This window comes from Eleutherodactylus coqui, chromosome 7 (genome assembly GCF_035609145.1).
Source record: "Eleutherodactylus coqui strain aEleCoq1 chromosome 7, aEleCoq1.hap1, whole genome shotgun sequence".
NCBI lineage: Eukaryota > Metazoa > Chordata > Amphibia > Anura > Eleutherodactylidae > Eleutherodactylus > Eleutherodactylus coqui.
In genome coordinates this window covers 113235736-113263149 of record NC_089843.1, presented here as the reverse complement: position 1 = coordinate 113263149, position 27414 = coordinate 113235736, and the positions used below count along the sequence as shown (strand labels likewise).

The 27414-nt window shown below is 42.5% G+C and overlaps 1 protein-coding gene across 1 annotated transcript in view; it reads left to right on the top strand.

Moving 5' to 3' along the window:
- The window catches only part of ANXA10 (annexin A10), a 103142-nt gene extending 79987 nt beyond the window's left edge, over window positions 1-23155 (top strand). Inside the window, exons 9-12 of the mRNA XM_066573556.1 lie at window positions 1186-1281; window positions 3716-3774; window positions 9965-10087; window positions 22954-23155. Coding sequence (XP_066429653.1) covers window positions 1186-1281; window positions 3716-3774; window positions 9965-10087; window positions 22954-23022 — 347 coding nt within the window. The 3' untranslated portion in view covers window positions 23023-23155. The remainder of the gene's footprint in view (window positions 1-1185; window positions 1282-3715; window positions 3775-9964; window positions 10088-22953) is intronic.
- Window positions 23156-27414: the final 4259 nt, after the last annotated feature.

Below are 27414 nucleotides of genomic sequence, written 5' to 3'. Positions count from 1 at the left end.
AGATCCTGGAGGCTCATTTATATGCAAATGAAGCTAATAAAGTGCTAATGGACATTAGTGTTCATTAGCACTTTATGCAAAATGATCCTTAGAACTGTCAATCTTTCAATTGTTTGAAAGATTGTCTTTGTGTGTAAATGAGCCTTTAGCTGCATGGGAGCGTCCTCCATGTGCTGAACGAACTAATATATGAACATGGTATAAAACAAGAAGAGGAAAAAGTAAAAAATAAAAATATACAACATTAACATCAAACAGTTTCTCACTGTGCTGTAAGCGAAGAAAGAAACCAAACAGCTTCTTCAAAGCTGCAAAGCTTGTTTGGGGGTTAAGAGTCTCAGATGATTCTTGGTTTATTCATTCGTAGTAACACACCAACAGGGCATACAAAACACTCAACAATGTGATTGCTTGCAGGATTTGGTTAGGGTCTTTGGTGGGTAAGGAAACATTTAAGTTCTGATGGCTGATTGCAGCTTCCAGTGACTTGATGACAAAATTGGTGTCAGAAACTGTACAGGAAATCCCCATCTGTACAGGATTTTGTGATCCCTGAGCGTCATTGTAACAGGGAGTAATTTTCCCTTTTGAGCCAGGGTTGCCGAAAACAAGTCTATATGCAAAGCTTAAAATGGCACAGGTAGGCTTTGCTTTCTTAGTGGCATACAGTAATTTCTCGTTAATGTGGAAGAAGTGGTCAGGGGCCAAAATATTCCTTGGTACATGGTCTTCCAGGTGTTTAAGGCGAGGGAATCTGTGTGCCCTATCAATTATAAAGTCTTGTACTGGACACTCTGGTAACATTGCTTTCATGAGACTCTGTAGATATTGCATAAGTTCAGAGACAGACACATTTTCTGGAATCCCTCAGAAGTTTACATTTTATGACATGACTCATCTTTTAAGTCAGCCAGCTTAGCTTTAAGCCGATCAAGCCCCAACTCCAACATCCAGCTTCTGTCCTGGGAGGCAAAAGTTGGAGGTTTATTGTGAACTGTGCTATGGGCCCACCCTCTGTATGTACTTCATTGATATGCCCTCTTGCATTGGTATTCACATATTCACTAATATATATTGCAAATGGTACATAAAACAAACTACAATTTTTGCTAATTAGAAGTTACATTAGAAAATAAAAATGATTTGGACCAATTACAAAATATTAAAATTAGTTTACCTTTTAAGTTTTTCAGGAATTTCAAAACCTTTCTGGACAGGATATAGCAGCAGCCATTGAAGAATGCTTTGATGGATACTTTCAGCAGCTGCTCTTGGCAATAGGTTAGTACCTGGAAAACACCCCCCAAAAACATTTTATTCTATATGTTTAATACATGTTTACTACAAGTTTATAATAGCAGTCTGTAATTAGTGTTCTGAAATCAATATTACATTCAAGGGGTTGTCCCGCGCCGAAACGTTTTTTTTTTTTTTTCAATAGGCCCCCCGTTCGGGGCGAGACAAACCCGATGCATGTGTTAAAAAAAAAAACGGATAGTACTTACCCGAATCCCCGCGCTGCGGCCACTTCTTCCTTACCTTGCTAAGATGGCCGCCGGGATCTTCACCCACGGTGGACCGCAGGTCTTCTCCCATGGTGCACCGTGGGCGCTGTGCGTTCCATTGCCGATTCCAGCCTCCTGATTGGCTGGAATCGGCACACGTGACGGGGCGGAGCTACGAGGACCAGCTCTCTGGCACGAGCGGCCCCATTCAAAACGGAGAAGACCGGACTGCGCAAGCGCGTCTAATCGGGCGATTAGACGCTGAAATTAGATGGCACCATGGCGACGGGGACGCTAGCAACGGAACAGGTAAGTGAATAACTTCTGTATGGCTCATATTTAATGCACGATGTACATTACAAAGTGCATTAATATGGCCATACAGAAGTGCTGAACCCCACTTGCTTTCGCGGGACAACCCCTTTCAGTGTTTAAAATGTAGAAGTGTCCAATTTACATCATATAATACCCAGGACTTGAAATATGAACCGGGTTTAATGTATACAGTATGGCAACGCTTTCACACTACACTACCATCAATGCTTTGTATCAATGCAGAGAAGAGTCATTTATATAAATGCAGTTTCCTCTTGGGATAATACTCTTTGCTATTTTGCAAGTTGCTTGAGGCGGACTGTGTTACTATGAAATGTCACTGTACATGAAGCAGCTCCCGCTTCTTTTCTAGAAATCATATTTGTTGGGTCGGCTGTCGTCTATACTGTTACCATGGAAAATGCTTTGTGTGAAAATACAAATGTATTCCATCTGCTCCTTTACAAAGTTGACAAGTGGTAACCTCATACTCATACAAGGTGGTAATTAAAAAGCTTACTAGGATACAAGTGATTTAAATAATCAAATCTCCCTTGAGTAAGTAGCTGCATAGGGAGCAATGCAACACTTCTGCATCACTGCTATATCCCCTATGCATATATGAAGATATATACAGGACACATTGCAGGAAGACACTGTGGTTTACAATAGCAATACAGTTGAAGATGTAATAGCAAAAGCACAAAAAATAAAAAAAATGTATCTAATAAAAACATAATCTTCTGACACCTTGATTTCCATCTTCCCTAGTGCGAAGTGAAGTAGTTAACAGCTGTCCGCACATCTACTTTGTGCAATAGACTCTGCTGACATTTAAGGTTAGGTGTCAGGTGAGTCTATGGGGAATGCTTTAAAGCCCATTTCCACGCAAAGATAATCTTTCAAATGATTGAAAGATTGAAAGTTTTAGCGATCTTTTTGTATAAAGTGTTAATGGACACTAATGCCCATTAACACTTTATCATCTTCATGTGCATGTAAATGGGCCTCAAGGAGCTGTTAACAGAGCCCAGTGTGTGATTAATCACATGCCCTGCTGCATTTTTCTCCTTGGGGTGTCGGCAGAATTCAATGTAATCTCCCAACTCCCAAGGAGAACACAGCATGCGGTATGTTGAGAGATACTTTATCTCTCTGCAGCTGACGATGGATTTTAAGTTCACCTTAAAATCATCGTTCAAACGAAAAGTGCACGATGGCAGCGTTTACACGTAACGATTATCGCTCATTTTCGGTCGTTTGAACGAATTTTGAGTGATAATTGTTACAATTAAATGGGTCTTGAGACTTCCACTTCCTATTCTAGCCTTTGATAGTAAGTGGTAGTATATAGTCAAGGTAGCATTTGCTGCAATAAAGGCTGCGGAATATATGATGCCATAACTGGTGACTTATACATGGTTACATACAGAGATGGTTGATGCTGTAAACCTTTTACCAGGGTTTTAAAGGAAAACATGGAGCTACAGTTAAAGAGACTATCTTCTACTCTGAGTCCTGTAAGCTAATCTTATGGGCTGAAAGTAGCTGACCCGATGAGTTCGGGGATGCAAGTTTTATACTTACCTCTCCAGCTGTTACCCCAGTGCTAGCTCTCAAATGAGCTGCAGCAGGGTATTGAGCGGTGCACTGAGTAGTCCTGACTACTTAGTGCACTGCTCAATGCACTCAGCATCAGTTTTAGGCACTAACAGCACGGAAAGTAAGTATAAAACGTATATCCTCGGACTCATCAGGTCAGCTACTTTCAGCCTGTAAGATTAGCTTATATGGCACAAAGGAATTGTCATTCTTCTACAGACAGCTAAAGAACTTTTGCTGTGATTATAAAATACACTGAATGATGTACCTTACATTTCTTGCATATTTTGCAGTGTTCTGCGTTCGAGACAGGCCAACATATTTTGCATACAGGTTGCACACTGCAATTCATGTAAGTGGCTATTCTTCACTATACATTGTAATTATGTATGCTATTTATAAAAGCCTGGGAGCAAACAGTACAATCTAGTGCGGAGGTGATCTGATCTGGATGACATATTCAGGAGCTGTGGCTCACAAGTTTCATTGTTAGGGTATATTAATATGCGGCATATTTATTGCAGAAATTTCGGTGATTGTTGCATTCATTTGAATGTGGTTTGTAAGAATCATACGGGCTTGCTGCAGAAACAACAAACCTGCCCTGTGTGAACATAGCATTAGAGCATTGTGCTACTCAGTAATGCATCGTAAGGCCTCAGTCACACGGGCGCATCGGCACCCGTACACTGGCGCCGATGCGCCCGTGTGACTGCAGGAAGGAGACGGATGGATGTACCTGCAGACGGCCGTCTCTCTGCAGCGCCGGAGGAAAGAACACATGACCGGCAATGAAGCCGGTCACAAGTTTTTCCTCCAGCTCTGCAGAGAGACGGCCGTCTGCAGGTACGTCCGTCTGTTGGTGTCAGTCACACGGGCGCATCGGCGCCGGTGTATGGGTGCCGATGCGCCCGTCTAACTGAGGCCTAAGGCTGCGTTCACACTGAACTGAGTCTGTTAACCCCTTAAGGACCGCACTTCTTTTTTCTATCCTCATTTTTGCTTTTTCCTCCCCACTTTTAAAAAAATCGTAACTCTTTCTTTATCCACCAATGTAGCTGTCTGAGGGCTTGTTTTTTGCAAGTCAGGTTATACTTTTCAATGTTACTATTTAATGTATCATATAATGTACGGATAAGCTTTTAAAAACTTCTAAGTGGAGTGAAATGGGAAAAAGAAATCACTTCTGCCATGTGTAGAGGAGTCTTATTTCTACGACATATACACTACAGCAAAAATGACATGATAACTTTTTTCTGTGGATCAGTAGGATTGCAACTAGAGATGAGCGAGCATACTCGTTAAGGGTAGATACTCGAGCGAGTATCATCCTTTTCGAGTACCTGCCTGCTCGTCAGAAAAGATTCGGGTGCCAGCGGGGGTGAGCGGTGGGCTGCGGGAGTGAGCAAGGGGGAGCAGGGGGGGGAGGGAGAGAGAGATCCCCCACCCCCCCTGTTCCACCCTCTCTCCCCCACCGGCACCCTTTTCTGACGAGCAGGCAGATACTAGAAAAGGACGATACTCGCTCGAGTATCTGCCCTTAACGAGTATGCTCGCTCATCTCTAATTGCAACCACACAAAATTTATAGTTTTGGGGGTTTTTTTTGCTGTGCTACTTTTAAAAAATAAAATGTCTTTGAAAAGAAAAGTAATTATTCTCTGCCGCCATCTTCTAACAGTCATAACTTTTCTAGTTTTCTGTCGACATAGTTGTGAGATGGCTTGTTTTTTGCAGAATGTCCTGTAGTTTGTTTTGTAGATACGACATTTTGATTACTTTTTATTAAACTTTTTCCTGGTGACAGGATGACTAAAAAAAAGCACAATTTTGACGTTGTGTATTTCTTTTTCTGACGACGTTCAGCGTGAGGGGGGAAATAATGCATTACTCTGACAGATCAGACTTTTATGGATGCAGCAATTCCAAATGTTAGTTTTTTATTTTGATTCTATTATAAATATGGAAAAAGAGTTGGTTAAACTTTTATTACCTTACTAATTTAGTTTTTTTTACAACTTTTTTCGCCCCTATAAGGGACTTGAACTTGCGATCATTTGAAAATTCATGCAGCATAATGTAATACCATAGTATTACATTATACCGCAATCTGACAAGCAGTCTATCAAGCAAGCATGCCACAGGCTTGGCTTCATAGGCAATCTGCAATGGTAGCTCTGGGAGCCTTCAGAATGCCCCCGGGTGCCATTGCAACCAAACAGCTGTTGCAGGTGGGTGCTAGCTGTCCAAGACCCCCAATTTCACTCCAGAAAACTCAGAACTTCTATGACATAACTGTATGTCATGCAGCATTAAGGGGATAAAGCCTGATTCATTAATATTGTACTCTATATAGTTGCAGAATTCTTGAAAAATTACAAAACTGTATGTGAAATCTCACAGCTGAATTCACAACAAATCTGCAAAAAAATGTAGATTTGGTGTAGAACTACAGCAGAAATATTCCAGTGTGTGTGAAAGCAGCCCAATATAACTGTATAATGAGAGTTACTGCCTACATCACACAACCCCAAATAATATCGCAGGTTGTTTCGCCTTGACATTGCTGGAGGTCTCAATGGTGGGGTCTCACTATGAATGAAAACTATGAAGAGTAAACCATGGGATATATGTATGACTCTTTGTACACCTTGCACCTCTTGATACATTTATCACTTTTAGCCCAGCACACAGTTTACGTACACCAGCATGTCAAACATTGCCCTAAGTAAATGTGCCCTCATATGTTTTACCAGGTGGTATAAAATCTTTTACCATGTCAAATGTACATATTGCCTTAGAGTATATATATATATCTCATGCAGGTCACTTGGCTCATCCATGCCTTTACTGCACTGCATTACTTGTAAACTCATATTGTGATGATAACAATAACTTGTTCTGAACAGATAAAAGCCAATAGATTGGCTGCTGTAGTAATACTACTAACCTATGCAGATATCATTTTTAGATGGACTTTGCTGCCACCTGGTGTACAAAGTTGTAATGCATCATTTTCACCAACTGCACTTATACTACTACTAATATAATAAATTTATTTGTATAGCACCAACATATTCTACAGTGCTTTGGAAATCAGGGAAGGCATACACAAAATCTTGAATAGGGGTGATGGTACTGCTTGCAAGAGTGTACAGACTATATGGAAATACACACATAGGGTCTATACACATATACATAAATCTGTGTTAGTTGACCATTAGCCATGTTTGTGTATAAACAGGTAAGAGATGCAATGGGGTGTGTGGGGGTGCAGTGGGAAGAAGGGGCTCAGGTGTCCAAGGGGGAGTGTAGAATCGGGGTAGATGAAGAAGAGTTTAAATTAGGGAATATGATAAACCTCCCTAAAAAGATGTGTTTTTAGATTATGCTTAAAGCTGTGGCCGTTTGGAATTGACCTGTTTGTCAGGGTAGTGCATTCCAGAGAACTGGTGCAGCTAGGGAAAAATCTAGGAGGCGGCAGTGGGAGGTCCGGATTAGGGAAGAATTTAATCTAAGGTCGCTAGTAGAGTAGAAGGAGCAGGTAGGGTGGTAGACCGAGATGAGGGAGCAGATATAGGCTGGTGCAGCATTTGGAGGGCCTTACGGGTGGGCATGATGAATTTAAGTTATATTCTGTATTTGATGGGCAGCCTGTGCAGTGACTGGCACAGGGTGGGGGCATCAGTGCAGTGACTGGCACAGGGTGGGGGTGTCATTGTAGCGGCTTGACCAGAAGATAAACCTGGCTACTATCAGATAAATGATAACTAAAAGTTGACCTGAAAGTGGCATATAACCCCTCTTTAGATCACAGAGGTAGTGCTCTTTCTAGTCCTACTGCGAGTGATTATATGAGTGAGTTATACAATACCTGAAATATAGGAAGTCGCGAGAAGGCACATGCAGAAGTCTTTTGCGTCCTACTTTACTTCTGTACACCTCCGATTTCATGTGGAGACTTACAGAGAAATAAATAGTGCCATGTTCCAACTGATTCCTTATTACAGAGCTGTTCTCTTGTACAAACATTACTTCTAGGACAAAATATGTCTCCAACACAGGGCCATAAAGATGCATCACACAGCAGCATACTGTGTACCTCCTGTACGCTATGTTCTTGATGCCAAGTATAAAGAAATATATAGCCATATAAGCAGACTTAAAACTTAAATGTTTAGTGGTTATTATAATTGTAGTTCAATAATAGAAAAGGTCATAAAACTATGATTATTGGGGTTCAATTACTGGGACTGCCTCTGATGCCAAGAATGGGTCAATTTTAGTCTGATTTCTAATGGGAAATCCCATCAACCGGTCCCCTACAATGATTTAGCATCTATCCTATCAATAAATCATAAAACACTATGGTAGAAAAATATCCTTTAGGAAGTAGAAAACACCTTTTAGGAAATGGTTAAACATACTGCACCTATTTAAAGAGAACCCATCCCATAAACAATGATCTAGTGTGATCTGCCAGCAGCATGTTATAGAGCAGGAGGAGCTGATTAGACCGACAGATCTGTGGGTGAAGATCCAATATAAATTGTAATTTAGCAGGCTACATCTCTGTGCTTTCTGATCTAAGGAGTCCAGTGGGCGGTCCTATCAGAGATTAACCCATTTGTTACCAAGCGCCGTAAACATACCATCCTCAGTTCTGGGTTTTGAATGAAATGTTCTTGATTTCTTTTCTATGTCGTTGAAAATAAACGGACTTGCTTTACTTCTACCAAAAACTTTCCTGTGTGGGTTTCCTAAGTGCTGCCAACCGTCTTAGAGTAAAAGACAGCGAATCTAAGTGAATTTTCAAACTCCCCTTCGACTATCATGGGGACTTGTGCTGTATAAATGTGCAGGAAAACAGAACATGTCCTATTTTTTTGTGCGTGAGAGAAATGCGTGTCCATAAAAAAGAAATAGGAATTAACCCAGTGAGATCAATAGGCTCTAATCTCTGTGTATTGCGCACATAGATTTTGCATACACAAATATGTCCATGTGAAGGAGCCCTTAAACACAAATTTATTTCACGCACCAATAACACAACAGAGCCTTATGTGTCCTTCATTCAATGCACATGTCATCTGAAGTGTTCTGAGAAACTACGAAGACTCCTCTAACAACTAATTTACAGTACAGCCATCTTCTACAGACTAGTATATAATACAGCGAGCAACCAACAATATAAAGAGCATCTTCGTGACTCTTCCACAATGCACACAGGATTTTAGTGCTTCTATACAGAATGAATCACACTTGATCACAGATGGCATTGTGCTTTACAATGACGTCAGAGAAAAACAAAGGCAGAGAAAGACAGCGCTGCAGAAAACATACGGCAGATAAAAGTCTCAGATCTTAAAGAGACAATTTTCTAATATGACAATTTAACTAATATGAACTATCTAACCGTGACCCAGCACTGTTTCTAATATTTGCATTTTTGCCTTTGAGCCTTTCAAGTTGCACTGTGTGTAACTAAATTATAGAAGTTGTAGCTAGAGATGAGCAACCATACCGGCTAAGGCAAACTACTCGAGCGAGTAGTGTCTTATGCGAGTACCTGCCCGCTTGTCTCTAAAGTTTCGGGTGCCGGCAGGGAAGAGCGGTGAGTTGCAGGAGTGAGCAGGGGGGAGCGGGGGAGAGAGAGGGAGAGAGAGAGACCTCCCCTCCCCCCCCCCCCCCCCGTTCCTCCCTGCTGGGACCCGAATCTTTAGAGACGAGCGGGCAGGTACTCGCATAAGGCACTACTTGCTTGAGTAGTTTGCCTTAGCGAGTATGCTCACTCATCTCTAGTTGTAGCCAATCTTTTGTGCAAGAAGGTACTACCTGGTGTAGTTCAGTATCAGTGTGTATATATAAGGTCATATAGACCTTAATGGAGGGATCCCTGGTCTGACGAACTTGGCAAAACATTGTATAACATTGTGGCCTTTTCAATTAAATGGGTGCTGTGAAATACTACTACTGCATGCAACTTGCCTCAGTGCTAACAGTTTATCAATGAAAGTTACTGAAGCCATATTGTAGTTATCACCTAATTGCCAGTGGTAAAAAAAGGCAAAAATGGTCTAAGTTTTTAGCGTTACCATTGGGCAGGCAATGATATGAAATAAGATCAATTTCATGGTGTTAATTAAAATTAAACTTTATTTTTAAAGCTTAACTTTAATTGACACCATCAATTTTATCCTATTTCAAGTCATCATCTGCCAACAGGTCGTGCCAGAGCTGTAGCTCACTTTGGCCTCTTATTATCTCAGCCTCCGATGCTATTATGACCTTAGTTGACCAATGTGAAAGGCCGGTAGCACCTATTCTGCATTTACTCCATAAATGTGTCCCAACTGTATCCCCCCTACTTCAAGACTTTCAGTTTTAAAGGTTCTCGGCCCACTTCTGTTTTTCTTGGTCCACTTGATTGCAAGGGCATTTTCCTTCTAAGAAATGGTTGTCCATTTGGGATAACCCCTTTTGAAGTTCAGTTATACTATTACATATTCTACAATTGTCACATTTGTCCCTTGTTCTCCGTAGGATTTTGGTTTCCACAATAAAACGGTTATAAGGACCATTGTAGCCAGAAGTGAAATAGATCTTTTCACGATCAGACAAAGATACAAGGAGCAATATGGAAAATCCCTTCATCATGAAATTAAGGTAAATCTGAAGATATTGTTACAAGAAAAAAAGTTTTCCTTACACACTCCAAATTAGGGTGAACACCCACTGGCAATACGATATACCTGCGATGCGAGAGTGAGTGAAAACGCATGATAATGAAACAATGATTTTCAATGGTTTCATTCTCATAGCGATGTTTTCACTGTAACCTCGCATCGCAAAAGAAGAATCTGCCATATCGCCAATTGTTTTCAATGGGGCCAGCGGCAGCAGCGCTAGCCCCATTGAAAAAATATAGGGAGTACATTGCGCTCCCCTGACACAGTCCTGGTTGTTTCAAACTTCTTCCATTTAGGAATTATGGAAGCTGCTGTGTTTTTGGGAACTTTCAGTGCAGCAGTATTTTTACTTTAGCTTTCTCCAGATCTGTGCCTCCATACAATGCTGTCTCTGAGCTCTACAGGCAGTTATTTCTTTCTCATGGCTTTTGGCTCTAATATGCATTGTGATCTGTGAGACCTTATGTAGACATTTGGTTGTGTCTTTTAAAAATATGTCCAATCAACTGATTTTAGCACAAGAGGACACCAATTAAGATGATCAAGAGAAATGGGAGGTTCCCAGAGCAAAATTGCAAGTATCATGCCAAAGGCTCTAAATGTTTATGTCAATGCAAAGGGATAGTTTATCATTAAAAAAATACAAATACATTTCTAGCATTCTGTTTTCACTATCATTATGGGGTATTGAGTGCAGAACGATGGGGGAAAACATTGTACAAGGCCACAACATAACAATATATAAAGAAGTGAAAGGGCCTGAAGACTTTCTGGACCAACTGTATCTTCTGTCAGTTGAGGTGGAGTGCACACTGTTAATTAGTATGCATCATTAATCTTAAAACACTACACCTACTTTGACTGACTAGTGCTGCCTACATGGGCAACTCAGAGCAGCATACTCTTTTGTTATCCTTGATCATAATACTTGGACCCAACAGTCCTTAAATGCTATGAAAATCTTTGTGCATGAAAAATCAATACATACATTTCTTACATACATACGTATAAGTTCTAGCAGACAAAAATGGTGCACTTATGTTTTTTTTGCATTGAGTTTTCCTTCTCATACATTTAGAAAGACGCTGAATTTAAGTTTCTGTCTGGGGGTGTTCTCAGCACTTATCAACTGGTATCTCACATGAATGTGCACAAGCTCAGCTCCCCCTCCCCTCTTTCAGAGGCTGTACAGTATAACCATGTCTACTCAATACTACACAGCTATCTCTCCATCCTCCCTCTTAGTAGTTTCTGGTCCATTCCCCTTCACTGCAGAAAAGAGCAGAAAATTCACCCAGAGTGCATTAGAGCCCTGAGTAGTAGTAGCTTTCTCCACTCTCTGTCCTCCTGATCTTCTCCATCATCCACTGGCACTGTCATACAACCCTCTCTAATAGCTCAGTGGAAAGACAGTGAATGCATGTTCATAGCATGGAAGCAGGCTAAAAGAGAAGTCACTCAGTTTACTCTGAGTGTGTCACGATCTAGTACAGGACTGGAGGCACTTGCTGTAGCCACTGCTGGTGGGAAACGTGGTCAAGAATGCAGCCAGGGTCTGGTACACAAGATAATGGTGCAGCAAAGAGGGTTTAAGCAGTAATGTAGTTGAGAGTAAGCCAAGGTCTGGTACACAAGATGAAAGTGCAGCACAGAGGCTTTAAGCAGTAAAGTAGTCGAGAGGAATAGCCGGGGTCTGGTACACAAGATAGACAATCAGTTGTAGAGGAGCAAGTGTGAGGGAGGATAGCTTGGTTAGAGGCACAGGGCACAATAAACACGCAAGGAAGGAGAAAACACAGCCAGGTTTATATAGAGGGCTAATTGGGGAAGGAACTAGACACAGGGTGGACTTAGACAGGGAAACACGGAACCAGGAACAGGAGACAAGGACAAGGAACACGGGACTAGGAATTAGGGGGAGCTATCTGGAATGCTAAATAGGTAGGGCTGCTGCTCGGAGTGCAGGAGGTTGCAAGCTTGAACCATGACACTAGCCCCCTCCTTCCAGGATGGCTTCTGAGCTTCCCAGGGACAATCTTTCCTGGGTACCTTTGGTGAATATCTGTGGTGAGACTTGGAGCATGAACACCCTGAGACAGCTCCCATGAATTCTCTGTTTAGCCATACCCTTTTCACTACATAAGGTACTGTAACCCTCTCTTCGTACTCTGGAGTCCAGGATTCTCTCTACCTCATACTCCTCCTCTCCTTGGACCTCCACTGGTAGAGGAGGTGGTTGAGACCTTCCTGGAATGGGGTTTTCTTTAAATGCTTTCAGGAAAGTTATATGAAACACGGGATGGGTTTTTAGATTGCTAAGCAGGTCCAGACGGAATGTTACCACATTTGCCGTAATTGGAAATGGCCCTATATATTTTGGTCTGACCTTGGAAGAAGGGACATGGCTCTTTAGATTCTGGGTAGACAGCCACACCTTTTCCCCTACCTGAAAGGCAGGAGAGGTCCTGCGATGGCGATCTGCAGCTCGTTTGTAGTTTGCCTGAGCCACCTGCATTTCCTTGAATTTTTGAGTTTCCTGTAAGGTTACCAGTCTGTGGTTGGCCATGGGGACAGGAGTCTCGACCAGGAGGCCGGGAATGAACACCAGATGTAGACTATAGTTTGCAAAAAAATAGAGAACTTTGATGTGAACTGTACCCCCCTATTGGAAACTACATCAAATGGACACTACATCAAATAGAGAACTTCGATGTGAACTGTACCCCCTATAGGAAACGACATCATCTGGTATTCCATGCAGACTGAAAACTTCTCTGATCACCAGTTCTGCTGTGGACTCCGTTGTTGGGATCCCTTTGGATCTAGCCGGTCTGGTACAAATAGAATGGCGGTCATCTCTTTTGATGGAGGGAGATCTACAATAAAGTCCATAGATATGGATCGCCATGGTCTAGATGGAACCAGAAATGGCTGTAGAACATAGTAACATAGTATGTTAGGCTGAGAGAAGACAATGTACATCTAGTTCTGCCTGTTTCCACCCCCCTTGTTGATCTAGAGGAAGGTAAAACAAAAAACAATGAGGCAGAAGCCAATTTAGCCCACTTGGGGGAAAAATTCTTTCCCGAATCCATAATGGCAGTCAGAATAATCCCTGGATCAACGTTTGAAAGTTCCTACCAAACTCCAAGACTCGGATCAACAACCCCACTAGTTATTTAATGTCTATATCCTATAATATGATAGCACTCTAAAAAGACGCATAGTCCCCTCTAAAACTCCTCTATTGATTTTCCCTTCACCACATCCTCAAGTACTGCTCTTACAGAAAAGACCCCCCTTCTATGTTGGTGATGAAACTTTCTTTCCTCTAGATGTAGAGGATGCCCTCTTGTTCATGTTTACAGTCCTGGGTATAAACAGATCATGGGAAAGATCCTTGTATTGTAGGGGCCTTGTGTGGTGCAGTGTTAAGCTCTCAATCACAACTTGAAGGCTGCAAGTTCAATCCCTGCATAGTTCAGGTAGCAAGCTCAAGGTTGACTCAGCCTTCCATCCTTCTGAGGTTGGTAAAATGAGTACCCAGCTGGCTGGAGGGTAATAAATAAATTACCTAAAAGCACTGCGGAATATGTTGGCGCTATACAAATAACAAATCCCTTCACCACTTGTATTGTTCCCTACTGTAACTATACATGGTTATTTGGTCGCCCCTTAACCATCTTTTTTCCAGGGTGAATAATCCCAATTTTGATAATCCAGTCTCTGGATAATCCAGTCCTCCCATTCCATTTATTAATTTAGTTGCCCGTCTTTGAACCCCCTCAAGCACTGCAACATCTTTCTTGAGCACCGGTGTCCAGAACTGTACATAGTGTTCCATGTGAGGCCTGACAAGTGCCTTATACAGGGGAAGAATAATATTCTCATCCCTCGCCCCTATACCTATTTTAATGCACACCAAGAAATTATTAGCTTTTTCAGCAGCTGACTGGCATTGATTGCTCCAGTTAAGTCTACACTCAACTAGTACCCCCAGGTCTTTTTCCATATCACTTTTCCCTAGCAGTACTCTATTTAGGCCTGTTTCACATGGGTGACACAATATCGTCGTGAGAAAATCGCAGCTATATCGCTGCATTTTCTCATGGCCATACCACGTTTTTGTGGTGCTACAAAGTCCAAGTGGTGCTACAAAATCGCATGACTTTGTAGCACTACATGCAAGGATTTTTGGGACAGGGCTTGAAATATAAGCCCTACCCCCAAAATAAGCCCTAGCTGCAGAAAAAAATGCACACATCACCTAGAAGCACTCTCTGGCTCTGCTGCATCTTTTTCCAGTCCATGGCACTGGTCTTCAGGCATGTCTTCTGGCCGGGGATTGGAAAATCCCTGCCTTCAAGAAGCGCTGCCTCTGATTGGCTGAGCGCCACAGCACTTAACCAATCAAAGCCAGCATTTCATCATCCAATCACAGCCATTCATTGAAGTTTCCTCCAGCCTCCCTGCTGGCTGGGCTGTGAGCGATCTAGTGATACTCGCTCCTGTGTTACGGCACAGGAGCGAGTATACACGGGGACAAGCGTCGGGCACCATTTGTCTGACACTTGTCCCATGTAAAAGGGCCTTTACACCCTCTCCTTTACACACTCACATGCTCTCTTACACCCCCTCGCTTACACACTCACTTACTCTCTTACACCCCCTCACTAACACACACTCACTTACATAATCACTTACTCTCTTACACCCCCTCACTTACACACGCTCTCTTACTCCCCTTCAGTTACACACTCACACCCACAAAATATACTTATCAGCCCTTGTCAGCAGCAGTCTTCTTCACAGCTCCTCTTTAGCCTGGTCAGGCAGCCAATGATGTCACCCCCAGGCGCAGGCTCAGCGTTGGGACCTTTCTTTCACCGGCAGTCCTACTCTCTGGCCTCCTGCCACTCTGGGACCTATCCCTCTTCTCCTCGCTGGACGGATTCTCCTGCGGCTCTCCTTGTCTCCTTGTGGCTGGCGGCTGTGGTACTGCTCTGATGCTCCCTGCCCCACAGATTCCTGCCTGACATCACTTCTGGTACGTCACACAGCTCACTTCAAATCAAGAAGACCCAAAGGATGAGCTCAATGTATTTTGTTCCATGTACATGTATCACAGGAATTGACATACTCCTTCACATCCTCTCTGCAATTTGACCACCAGAAGAACTGGAGCAGGAGCTCCAGGGTCTTTGTGATCTTGGGATGGCCAGCAAGTTTGGAGTCATGGACCTGTTTTATGACCTTCAAGTTGACCTACTCCCAGAATGTACAGTCTGTTCATATGTATCCAGATCCCCTTTTTGTAAGAAAGCTGAACTTCTTTGGAAGGTTGTTTGAGGAAAGGGTCACTTTCATACCCTTCTTTCATCCTTCTTAGAAATTCCTCAGAGTTAAGAATTCCAACTATTTTTTTTGCACCAAAATAGTATGGTTCATCTCAGCCTCCTCCCGTGATTTACCCAGAATCCTCAATAAGGCATCGGTCTTACCGTTCCTAGAGCCCAGTCAGTAGGAGACAATAAAGTTGAATCTTGAGAAGAATAAGGCCCATTTTGCTTGTCTTTCTGATAGTCTTTTAGAAGTATGGAGAAACTCTAGATTCCTATGGTCTGTGAGAACAGTCACTGGTTGATGAGCTCCCTCCAGAAGGTGTCTCGATTCAGAGAAAACTACCTTGATGGCTAGAAGATATTCTCAATATCATAGTTTTTTTCCACAGGCAATAAGATGTATGATAGAAATGCACATGGATGAAACTGCATTTTGTCTCCGACTCGTTGAGATAGGATTGCACCTACTGCCGAATCAGAGGCATCATCTTCAACGACAAGGGGCAATTCTGGAATTGGGTGGACCAGTACTGTGCTGACGTAAAGAGGGTCTTTAATCTTTCGAAGGTATCCTGCACTGCTGTGGATCATGCAAACGCTTGTGTTTTCTTCGTGAGAGCAGTGATAGACAGGATTTTTTTTGAAAAGTCCTTTATGAAATTCTTGTAAAAATTTGCAAACCCAAAAAAGCGTTGAACATCTGACAGACTGACAGAATTTGCCAAGATTTCAGTCCTCCAGTCTTGGAAAACAATACGAGTATAGAAACCAAACAACTAGTAATGTTTAATGAAAACCAATTACAAAAAAATCTTAATTTTCAAAAAACACATGGCTTAAAGAAAAAAAAAGTGCAAAAGCATACATAGCCTTTAATTGGCGAAATGACTAGTTTCCTCTTTGGAATCACAATTGATAACCTAAAAGCCTGCAACAGAATGAGATGTAAGTAACTATGGTACAGAATGTCCATAAGAAAATTTATACCCATAGTGTTGAGGTATATGGCGGATTTTCCCATGAAAATCATTTATCACCTATCCACAGGTGGGACTCCTTCAATTACGATAATCGTGCCCCGAGTCCCTCTAATGAATGGAGCAGTAGTGCACATGTGTAATGACCACTCCATTTATCTATAAAGATAGCCAAGTGATGTGCTTAGCTATCTCCATCAATCTATAGAAGGAAATGGAGTAGTGGTCATGCATGTGCACTGCTGCTTCATTTGCCTAGGGAAATCAGAGTACACTTGAGAATAAGTGATAAATGATTTTCGTGCAATTACCCCTTTAAAAGTAATTCTAATTCTAGGAGCGTGCAAGGTTTCTGCAGGTTTATCTTTTCTTTTCCCCTTCTGCAATGTTGGTGTTTTATCCTGTGGTTCTCAAGGACTGTGCCTACAGGTGACTACATAACAAAATTCTTTCTGAGGGCCCCCCTCTATCAGCTTAACAAGTTGGAACAGTGTACACAACAAGCACCTGTCTAATCCCTTTAAGTCAGCACTTTTTGAACTCCTTGTGCCTTCTCCTATCTGCAAACAATGCAATTACATTAAGATTTCCTGTAGAGAAGATACAAAGACTAAACATAAGCATTCTTTTTCTCCAGATCTTTTCATTCTATGGCTTCCTGCACTGTTTATTGTCAATACAACAAATGCCATATGGTGTTCTTCACATATTTAATTCACAATAAAGATTTATAGTTTTCTTTTTTGTCGTTCCCTAATATAAAACATCTCAGTTGCAGCATATTTTAGCCAGAAGGGGTAATAATCCTATTTGGCCATTTTGCTGATTTGCAGCACATCGCATAATGCAAAATGTCAAATGCTATTAAAACAGCAAATTCTCTTTTTTTCCATCTGATTTAGTAAGACTTTGCAGCAAACAGGGAAATCCAAATGTCTTTCATGACTTTTTTATTTGCAAAGCGATGTTACATTGGATATTAAAATCCACAATACATATGCAAGAACCCTGCTAATTTAATCTGAATGGTAGTGCGCATTATGTGGTGCTGCCAATGCTTGTTTATGTATTCATTTCATGCAGTTTGTGCTTCCAAAAAGAGGCTAAAGCACACTTTTGATTACAGTAAAAAATATATATCAAGATGGACACACTGTACAGAAAATACGTCATAATTAAAGGGGTAGTCTCCTAATTAATTTCATTATATCTTGTAGCAACCCGGTGATCATTCGCTCACATCACAGGTGGACACCAATGGGTTACACTCCAAATTCTTATTTATTTTCACCTTCACAGCAATATCATCTTGCTTCAGCACAACACTTCATCAAATAAACTTGAATGTCTTTTTAAGCAGGGTTTCATATAGTTCAATATACAGTCCAACTGTGGTTCTCACCCACTCTGCAGGGCAACTTCATCCAGTTGTCTTCAGCTCAGGACTCACTCTGTTTTCCTCAAGAATGCTTCACTCAACTTTCCTGAGGCACACAAACAGTCTCTTCAGGTCTCTCTCTAGACCTGTCTCTGGATTTCACAGCCCAAGTCTCTCTCTAGACCTGTCTCTGGCTCTCCCAGCCCAGGTCCCTCTCTAGACCTGTCTCTGGCTCTCCCAGCCCAGGTCCCTCTCTAGACCTGTCTCTGGCTCTCACAGCCCAGGTCCCTCTCTGGACCTCTCTCTGGCTTGCAGTCCACTTTACCACTGACTGTAGCAGGAATGAACACCTATATCCTACACCTGTGGGTGTTTTCCCTTGTCTCAGGCACCAGAATGCCTGTCTGTTGCCCCCTACAGGCCATTCCCTGTAGTGCACCTCTACAATGTTTATAGATACTTAAAGGGGTTCTGACATGAATAATGTTTTTATGCTTTAGCAGCCATTGTTCCCTGGTGTGCCTAATGGACCCAGGGAACCCATGGGTTAATGGCTGCTAAAGCATAAAAATCTTATACTTACCTGTTCTCCTGTTGTTGTTGACATCGGGGGGTCATCTCCCGGCAGCATATTAGCACTTTCTGCTTAGGTTAAGCAGCCTGACTAGAGCCACCTGATTGGTGCACGCTGTGCAGTCACGTGGTGCCGAAGAGCCAATCAGGTGGCTCTAATCAGCAGCGCTGCTTAACCTAAGCAGAAAGTGCTAGTATGCCTCACGGCAGGCAGTCTTCTTCCTCCAGCAGCCGCGCCGCTCCGGGATCGCGCGCATGCGCAGTGGAGAGGTGCCCTCTGACAGGAGTCAGGACGGGACGCGTCTCCACTGCGCATGCTCAGCACTCCGGAGTTCAGCAGGACGGACGGGCCGCCCACAGCAAGCACTGTGCGGTCCGTCCGTTGACCTCGGAAGTGCCTGACGGACGGACCAGAGCAGGAAGCGGTCTTTTTGACCGCTCCTGCTCTGCTTTAAAGGCACAGAAGAAGATGCCGGCTGGAGGGGACATGCCTGGCGATCGGGCCAGGCCAGGCAAGGTGAGTACAATTTTTTTTTTTTCATGTCAGAACCCCTTTAAGCTTTAAATTTCTGATGCTGAACTCCAGATTTCATGCATAGATATAGTGAAATGTGAAAATTCTGCCTATAATCACTATTAGAGGAAGCTCAGGAAATTACTGAATATTGATTATACACTATACTCAATGGTAGAATAGTTCGCTATACATCTTAAGCTCCCCTTTGTGGTAATTCAAAGGTGTTTCCTGTAACTTTACTATTGATGACCTATCCTCAGGAGGATATTTCAACAATAGTAAAGTCCCAGAGAACCCCTTTAAATGAGGCAGCATATTATTACTTAAAGGAGTTGCGCCAAGAGCATAACCCATATTCATATGCATATCATAAAGTGGGCTTTCCTGCTTAGGATTCACCTCTGTGGCCTAGAATGGAGATTCTCTATTGTGAAAGCTACTTCTGTTCTGCAAGACCGAGTGCCGTCGTATAATACTACATTTCCTCTGCAAAATGAGCTGATTGCCCCACATGCAATGCTCAGCAATCAGCTATTCATCCCAAGCCCCACATTTTCATAGTGGGTGTGCAAGTTGACCCAAGCCCTTTAAAGGGAACCAGTCATGTATTTTTCGTTGACCTCACTTCCAGCTCTGACTACCAATGCAGACGTTTGGCCCTGCTGCGCCAGAGGTTCACCTAATTGGTGGGATCCCGAGTGTCAGACTTTCACTGATAAACTATTGATGACCAATTCTGAGGATACGTTATATAGTAACTGCCTGGAATATCCCTTTAATGGAAAAAACATGGTGTTAGAGGGTGGACATTGACTTTAAGCTCAGAACTATCTCAAACACAGCTGACTATATCTGTGGAAGTTATGAAGCCTCAAGTTTGAACTTTTTGAACCAAGTAGATACTTCTGGCCTAGTGGAAATGCTTCCAGCTAAATAAATATCAGAAATTGTAGCAAAAAGTTATTCGTTATGTACTCTACTTTAGTAAATTAAACAGAGTGACACATTTTACCCATTACATCAATTTAGCATAACGATACGCGTTAGTACGTGGGCATTGAAAGGCATGGACTTTGGAACTTTCACTTACACTTGCGGGTAGGAATTGCAGATTCCACGAGCGGAAGAAAAATTGGGAGACTTAAGAGCTAATTATGGGAGATTGGGAGGTCTCCCCTTTTTCCAGCAGCCTACCAGATGTTCTGGAAGAGATGGCAAATATGAGGTATTATCTCCTAATATCTCAAGCATCAAGATAATGCAGTGAATTGACAAATCTTTTAATCCCACATAACTGCATAACTATGGAGATTTTTTTCTCAGGATTCAGAGCAGAGAACAGCTATAGGGGGTAAAGACATAGAAGTCGCACCCAGGCTAGAAGTCTGAGGAGGTCTGTAGCTCCCTCTATCACACAAGTAGGCACCAGTATAATAAATGGCACATGGTAGGTAATTTCACTGTGAAAGTACCCCAGAAGTATTTGATTGGATAATCTGTTCTATTATTAAAATATAACTTTTATTATAGGACTTTATTTAAAATACACTAAATCACACCACCAAATGGCCCAGCACACATCAGAAAACTAGACGAACATAAACATACAAACACCCAAAGAACATACAGGACAGGGGGTAGGTATATCACCTTATCGTGGTGATCCGCTATACCGATGTTAATTACCGTTCCCTTAATAGATTTCCAGGTACGGTTATATTGCTATTTATACAGTGGTAATAACGGTATAAATTTTATTTCAGAAGGCTAAGGATGATAGACAAATAATATTTAATCGACGCGTTTCTACGGCCCTGATGTAATAAGTGAGCCGATTCATCAGGATCAAGACGAATAGCCTCTGTCTTTTGTACTCAAATGCCCCAAATGAAGAATGGTTCGTAGGGCTTATAACACTTATATGTAGTTAGTTCGTGATTATTTCTATTGTCCTTCTAGAGGTACAGGTGGTCGGCGCCTGCGACCGATAATACCACTGGTTTATACTGTATTTAACATGGTGGTATATTTGCCTGGGCACAGAATTGCCTGAAGTGTTTCTAGTACTTGTGATGGAGTAGTTCAGAGGGTTAGAGTGTAACTCAAGTATATGGGGATATCCCCTCTTTTTGCGATCAGAGCCGATGTTGGCACTTGCATCAAATATGTGGATGATGTGGTATTTGATGCTTATACACACATCTCCAAAGTGTTTATGCCCAATGGCTAAAGATCGCACTGTTTAATATATCAGTGTAAGAGTGCTCTGTTTTTAGGCTAGGAGGACTGATAGTCATCAGAGCATCCACTTAAGATAGTACAGATAAAGCCCTGAGAAATTCAGATAACATATGTCTCAGTTTTGGGCAATCTGTGCTTATCTAGTTGGAAGTCCGGACGTGCATTCACGCCCTAGAGTTGGTAGAAACTATACTTGATTGTAGCCTCCAGCAAGAGCCCTGCACTCCTCAAACACCTCTATGTCTGCACTTCACAGCGTCTTAGCCCAGGGATGTCAGTATGGGCTAAGACGCTGTGAAGTGCAGACATAGAGGTGTTTGAGGAGTGCAGGGCTCTTGCTGGAGGCTACAATCAAGTATAGTTTCTACCAACTCTAGGGCGTGAATGCACGTCCGGACTTCCAACTAGATAAGCACAGATTGCCCAAAACTGAGACATATGTTATCTGAATTTCTCAGGGCTTTATCTGTACTATCTTAAGTGGATGCTCTGATGACTATCAGTCCTCCTAGCCTAAAAACAGAGCACTCTTACACTGATATATTAAACAGTGCGATCTTTAGCCATTGGGCATAAACACTTTGGAGATGTGTGTATAAGCATCAAATACCACATCATCCACATATTTGATGCAAGTGCCAACATCGGCTCTGATCGCAAAAAGAGGGGATATCCCCATATACTTGAGTTACACTCTAACCCTCTGAACTACTCCATCACAAGTACTAGAAACACTTCAGGCAATTCTGTGCCCAGGCAAATATACCACCATGTTAAATACAGTATAAACCAGTGGTATTATCGGTCGCAGGCGCCGACCACCTGTACCTCTAGAAGGACAATAGAAATAATCACGAACTAACTACATATAAGTGTTATAAGCCCTACGAACCATTCTTCATTTGGGGCATTTGAGTACAAAAGACAGAGGCTATTCGTCTTGATCCTGATGAATCGGCTCACTTATTACATCAGGGCCGTAGAAACGCGTCGATTAAATATTATTTGTCTATCATCCTTAGCCTTCTGAAATAAAATTTATACCGTTCTTACCACTGTATAAATAGCAATATAACCGTACCTGTAAATCTATTAAGGGAACGGTAATTAACATCGGTATAGCGGATCACCACGATAAGGTGATATACCTATCCCCTGTCCTGTATGTTCTTTGGGTGTTTGTATGTTTATGTTCGTCTAGTTTTCTGATGTGTGCTGGGCCATTTGGTGGTGTGATTTAGCGTATTTTAAATAAAGTCCTATAATAAAAGTTATATTTTAATAATAGAACAGATTATCCAATCAAATACTTCTGGGGTACTTTCACAGTGAAATTGTATTTCATTTAAAGGACCCCACCTGTCCCAGTGACGACCGCACATGGTAGGTAGGTGCCTTATTTGGCCTTGTTTACATCTGCATTGAAATTCCTGTTGTTCTGCTTTGTCACATTGTCATGGGTGCAGAACAATGAAAATAGCAGAACTTCTGGATCTCTGACATGTCAGACACCAACGAGACCAGGCCGACTCCATTGACTATAATGGGCTCCATCATGTATCCACCATAGTATCTGTCATTTTACCAGGAAAAACAGCGCAACATGCCGCACTATTTTTCTTGATGGAATCATCAAACGAACTCAATGCAGATGTGAACACAGCCGTACAGACTTTGCATTGGTGCCCTGAATCTTCATGTCTTTGAGACTAAGAAGACAACATTTGGGAAAACTGTAATAGTTGCCTGTATAGAAATCATGTCCATGAGCATAATATGAGAACAAAAATAACCTGCCTTAAATTTCCTTTGCAGCACTACGCTTCAGGACACTATGAAAAAGCCTTGCTTGCGATTTGTGCCAACGATGGACAAGACTTCTGAGAAACTTCTCTGGGAGAGCTTTTAACAGATAAATAATGGATAACTTGGATGATGAAAAATGACCATAGACTCCTGTTCATAATCTTAATTGATGTGTCTAATAAAGAGTCATAAAAATTCCCATAAACACTAATTTATGTAAAGGATGTGTGCTTCTATGGCAAGAATTGAATGATGTAGCCTTGTAATTATAATGTCCATCGGGCACTGCGCCAGGTCTATACATTCTGAAAGAACAGTCTTCCCTCTGTAGAGCTTGTCTTTAAAATATTATCTTTATAGCCATGCCGCATAAAAGCTCTCAGATAGAGTGGAAAGGGTGATTCTGATTCTAAGCATATATTAGTGGGCTATACAAGAGGAACGCAGCAGACACAAGAAATTGATCCACTAACCTAGCCCACATTATAAAGGTCCATTCACACATGGTGGATTTGACGCAGATTTTGGAAAGGATTCTCTCTCACATTCCACATCAAATCATATAACATATAGTATGTGAATGAGATATCTGCAAGCCCGTTCATGTGCTATTTATTTCTGTAGATCACATGTGGAAAATCTGAGGATTGGCCCCATGTAATTACAATAGGACTAATTACCATGCAAGTCTGCTGTAGAACTGCATAACATCCTGCCACGGAAATAGAAAGTGGGGTCAATGCTGGCATGTGAAGATACCTACATCTGTTTTTTTCTCATGCAACCTATTACTTAAAGGGGTTGTCTGGATATGGGTTAACATTTCTCCTCAAAATAACAAACAGAGCAGTACTTTCCCATCCTCTGCCATGGGGATCCAGTGATGTTGCCCTGCTATTGTCCTGATGATTTTCGCAGGAGATGATGTGAGCAGAAGTCACCTGACTGCTGCAGTGTCTCTGTTCTGAAACCATAGTAACATAGTAATATAGTAACATAGTATGTAAGGCACCATGGCACTATGATGCCTGGGATGTGTATACTGTTGCCAGGAGAATGAGCGGTGATGCTGCAGCAGTCAGGTGACTTCCGATGATGTCATCTCCTACAAAAATCACCGGGAGCATAGCAGAGCAACATCACTGGATCCCCGCGGCAGAGGATGGCCAAGTACTGCACTGTTGTTATTTTAAAGCAGTAGGAGAAATGTTGTCCATTATCCGGACAACCCCTTTAAGTAATAGGTTGCATGAGAAAAAGCAGATGTAGGTATCTTCACATGCCAGCGGACTTGATTTGCGGAACCCACGTGGGAGATCCGCATATCAAGCCACCCATAGGAATGCATTAGCGTCCGCAGGACAGTAAAAAGCGTGCAGATCACACGCATGGGAAGAAATTGCACCATGCTCCATTTTTCTGCGGATCCCGTGCGGACGGCTTCCATTGAAGTCAATGGAAACCGTCTGAACGGCGGACCGCCCGCAGCTGTCACTGTAGACGTGCCGCAGATCCACAGGAAAGCAGGAGATTTGAAAAAAAAAAAAAGCCCTGTGCATGCGCCGGGTGCCTTGGCCGGCATGCTGGATACATCCGCAGTGCTGAAGAAATATTATCTGGCCATAAGAAACTGTCTTTTCCTCTCCATGTCCGCGGGCACGCAGGGGTTCCGCTGTGGGATTCAGCAGTGGAATCCATGCGTGCAAGTGGACATGAGGCCTAAAGCAGTTGGAGCTATTGCAGAAATGTTTTCTGGTAGTCGAGTCTACATGTGACTAGACTAACAGCAAAATGACCCACAGTAGTCAATGTGCCAATTCACACAAGAGTTTTTTCGCATAGACACATGCAATGTGTGATAAAAAAAAAACACATCATGCACTATTCTGATTATACTTGTTGATGAGACTTCCCTATTCAAGTCAACGGGGATGGAAAAAGAAAATCGGACAGCAGTCGGATGCTGTCGCTGTGGTCCCCATATTTTAGTCCATTGCTAAGAAATGCAGAAAGAAATTGCAGTGTCCCATAGGGAGACCCCAAACTCCTTACCGGAGGAAATACACGCAGCCAAGGTCAGAGTATCACTGCAGGCCACCGAGGACACCCCTAGGATAGGGAGATGCGCTTTAAACAAGATAACAGGAGTTGTAGTTGTCACGTGTGACGCCACCATTCCTTCACAAACCCGTATGACCCTCGGTGGAGAATAAATGCAACCACACACATAGTTCTTGAGTACCACGGGTCTAACCATGGTTAGAGCGCAGCATATACTTTACTTTAGAAACTTCAAAATAGATTATACAAGGCAGTTCACTTTACAGTGCAGGCAAGACAAAAGATGTGAGGTCTGGGAGGAAACTCAGGATGACACTGGTGCTGCAGTGAATGTTATCTGCCAGGAACCGCTCCTGGAAGGGGAACACTCCGGAGGAGGAAAGGGGAAGTGTCACTCCACAGACACTCTAACAGAAGTTAGTACCTCCATCCAGCCTTGGAGATGCGTGGGTATGACAATTAAAGGGTGTACCTCTACGCAGTGATCCTGGCTCTGGACGTACGTGTAGGAAAATTAGAGGATTTATTAGTACCTCTGCACTGGCCTTGAGAAGTAGTTACTTACAAATGCTCTCTCTTATTCTTGGGGGCTCACTCCATTCACATCCAGAACATAATCAGCATGGGAAATCTCTCCTCAGCTTCCATCCTCACCACAAGGAGGCTGAAAGCGCCTCCATGTGGCTCTGTGTTAGAGGGAACTCAGGTGGCAGACAGGATGGGAAACCCTTTCCCGTTCTCAATCACTCCTATTTATACCTTCTCTCATACCACATGACATGACAGACTTGATACATTTACATGCAGACTTTGGATTTTATTAAAAGTTAACCTCTCAAGCGCTGCAGCTGTGCAACACACACACTGAAAATGACAAGACAGGCTTGCACAGTGCATCCACATAAGACAAACATGTATGACATTTATGGAGGGGACCAGGATGATGTAATGAGCCATTACAAAATGAATTGGAGCCTATTTCAGGTTTTCATGGTAAATGTGAAAAATGGATGACATACTGGAGTAAAGAAAATGGACACAAGGACTGCATGTGGATGGCATGTGGAACTACTCTCAGATGGAAAACTGTCTTTTGTAAACACAACATGAATGAGGTTTTATATGGATGTGTGTCCTAAGCCTAAGGCCGCTTTTACATGTGCGACAGCGATCTTGCCGCTACAAAATCGCAGCGATATTGCAGCTTTATCCATGTAATTTTGTAGTGTCAGCGATGTGTTTTGCTCGTGATTTTATCATAAGAAGGAAAGCCCTACCTCAAAAATAAGCCCTAGCTGCATTCCATATTTTAAAAAAAAGGGAATACTTACCTAAAAGGCGCAGTCCGGGTCCTTCTTCTGCTCTCCAGAGCTCCCCTGGGCGTCCAGCAGTCCTCGTTCGCCCACAGAAGATCACTTCCTGGTTGCTGGATTCATAAATCCCGCCTCCAGGAAGCGATGGCTCTGATTGGTTCATTCAGCGCTACTCATCCAATCAATACAGCACTCAATGATCCAATGCGATGCTGTGATTGGTTCAGCCAGTGCTTCACTGATTGGTTGAGCAGCGGCTGAGGAACCAATCAACAGCCAGCGCGTTGTGGAGGAGAGATTTATGATTTGACCAATCAATGACGTGGCTCAGCCAATTCATAAATCCCGCCTTCACAATACGTAGAGAATAGAACCCACTGATTTCAATAGCCCACATTAAAAAATTTTGTGCGAGTTAAATGCTAAAAAAGAAAAACACAACATGCTCTTCTATTATGCGTATACCTGTTTCACAGCGCCAAGCTCCGGACTGCTCTCCATTCTCCTCCTTTCTTCTGGGCCAGCAGAGGGACATGCTACATTACATAACACGTGAATCTGAGACCAAGGAAAGTTTAGTACTAGCACCAGTTACATGTCGTCGCATGTACTGCTACCCGCGCTAACTCTGGGAAGACCCAGAAGTAATGAGAATGAAGAGCAGTTTGGGGCGCTGTGGAACAGGTGAGTATATAGCTGCTATTTTTATTTTTAACTGGCAGAAAAGCAGGCAGAAGAGGTGGCAATATGACCTATGAGGGCAGAAAAGGAAGTATTAATGTTAGGGGCAGAAAAGGTGGCATTATTAATTATGGGGGCAGAATTTGTAACATTATTTCTCACGCGGGCAGAAGTGATCCACTACCTATAATGAAGTCAAAAAGAATGGCACTATTTATTATGGGAGCAGAAGAGGGGCAGTAATAATTACGGCAGTAGAAAGGGTGGCACTATTATTTACAGGGGCAGCGGAAGAAGAAAAAAAATGAACATGCTGCGGCCGACTTCTGCCAGCTTTGCCGCGGCGGATTTGCCGTCCCGTGTGGACGAGATTTCTGAGAAATCTCGTCCACATGGCTGGCTAACCCGGGATTAG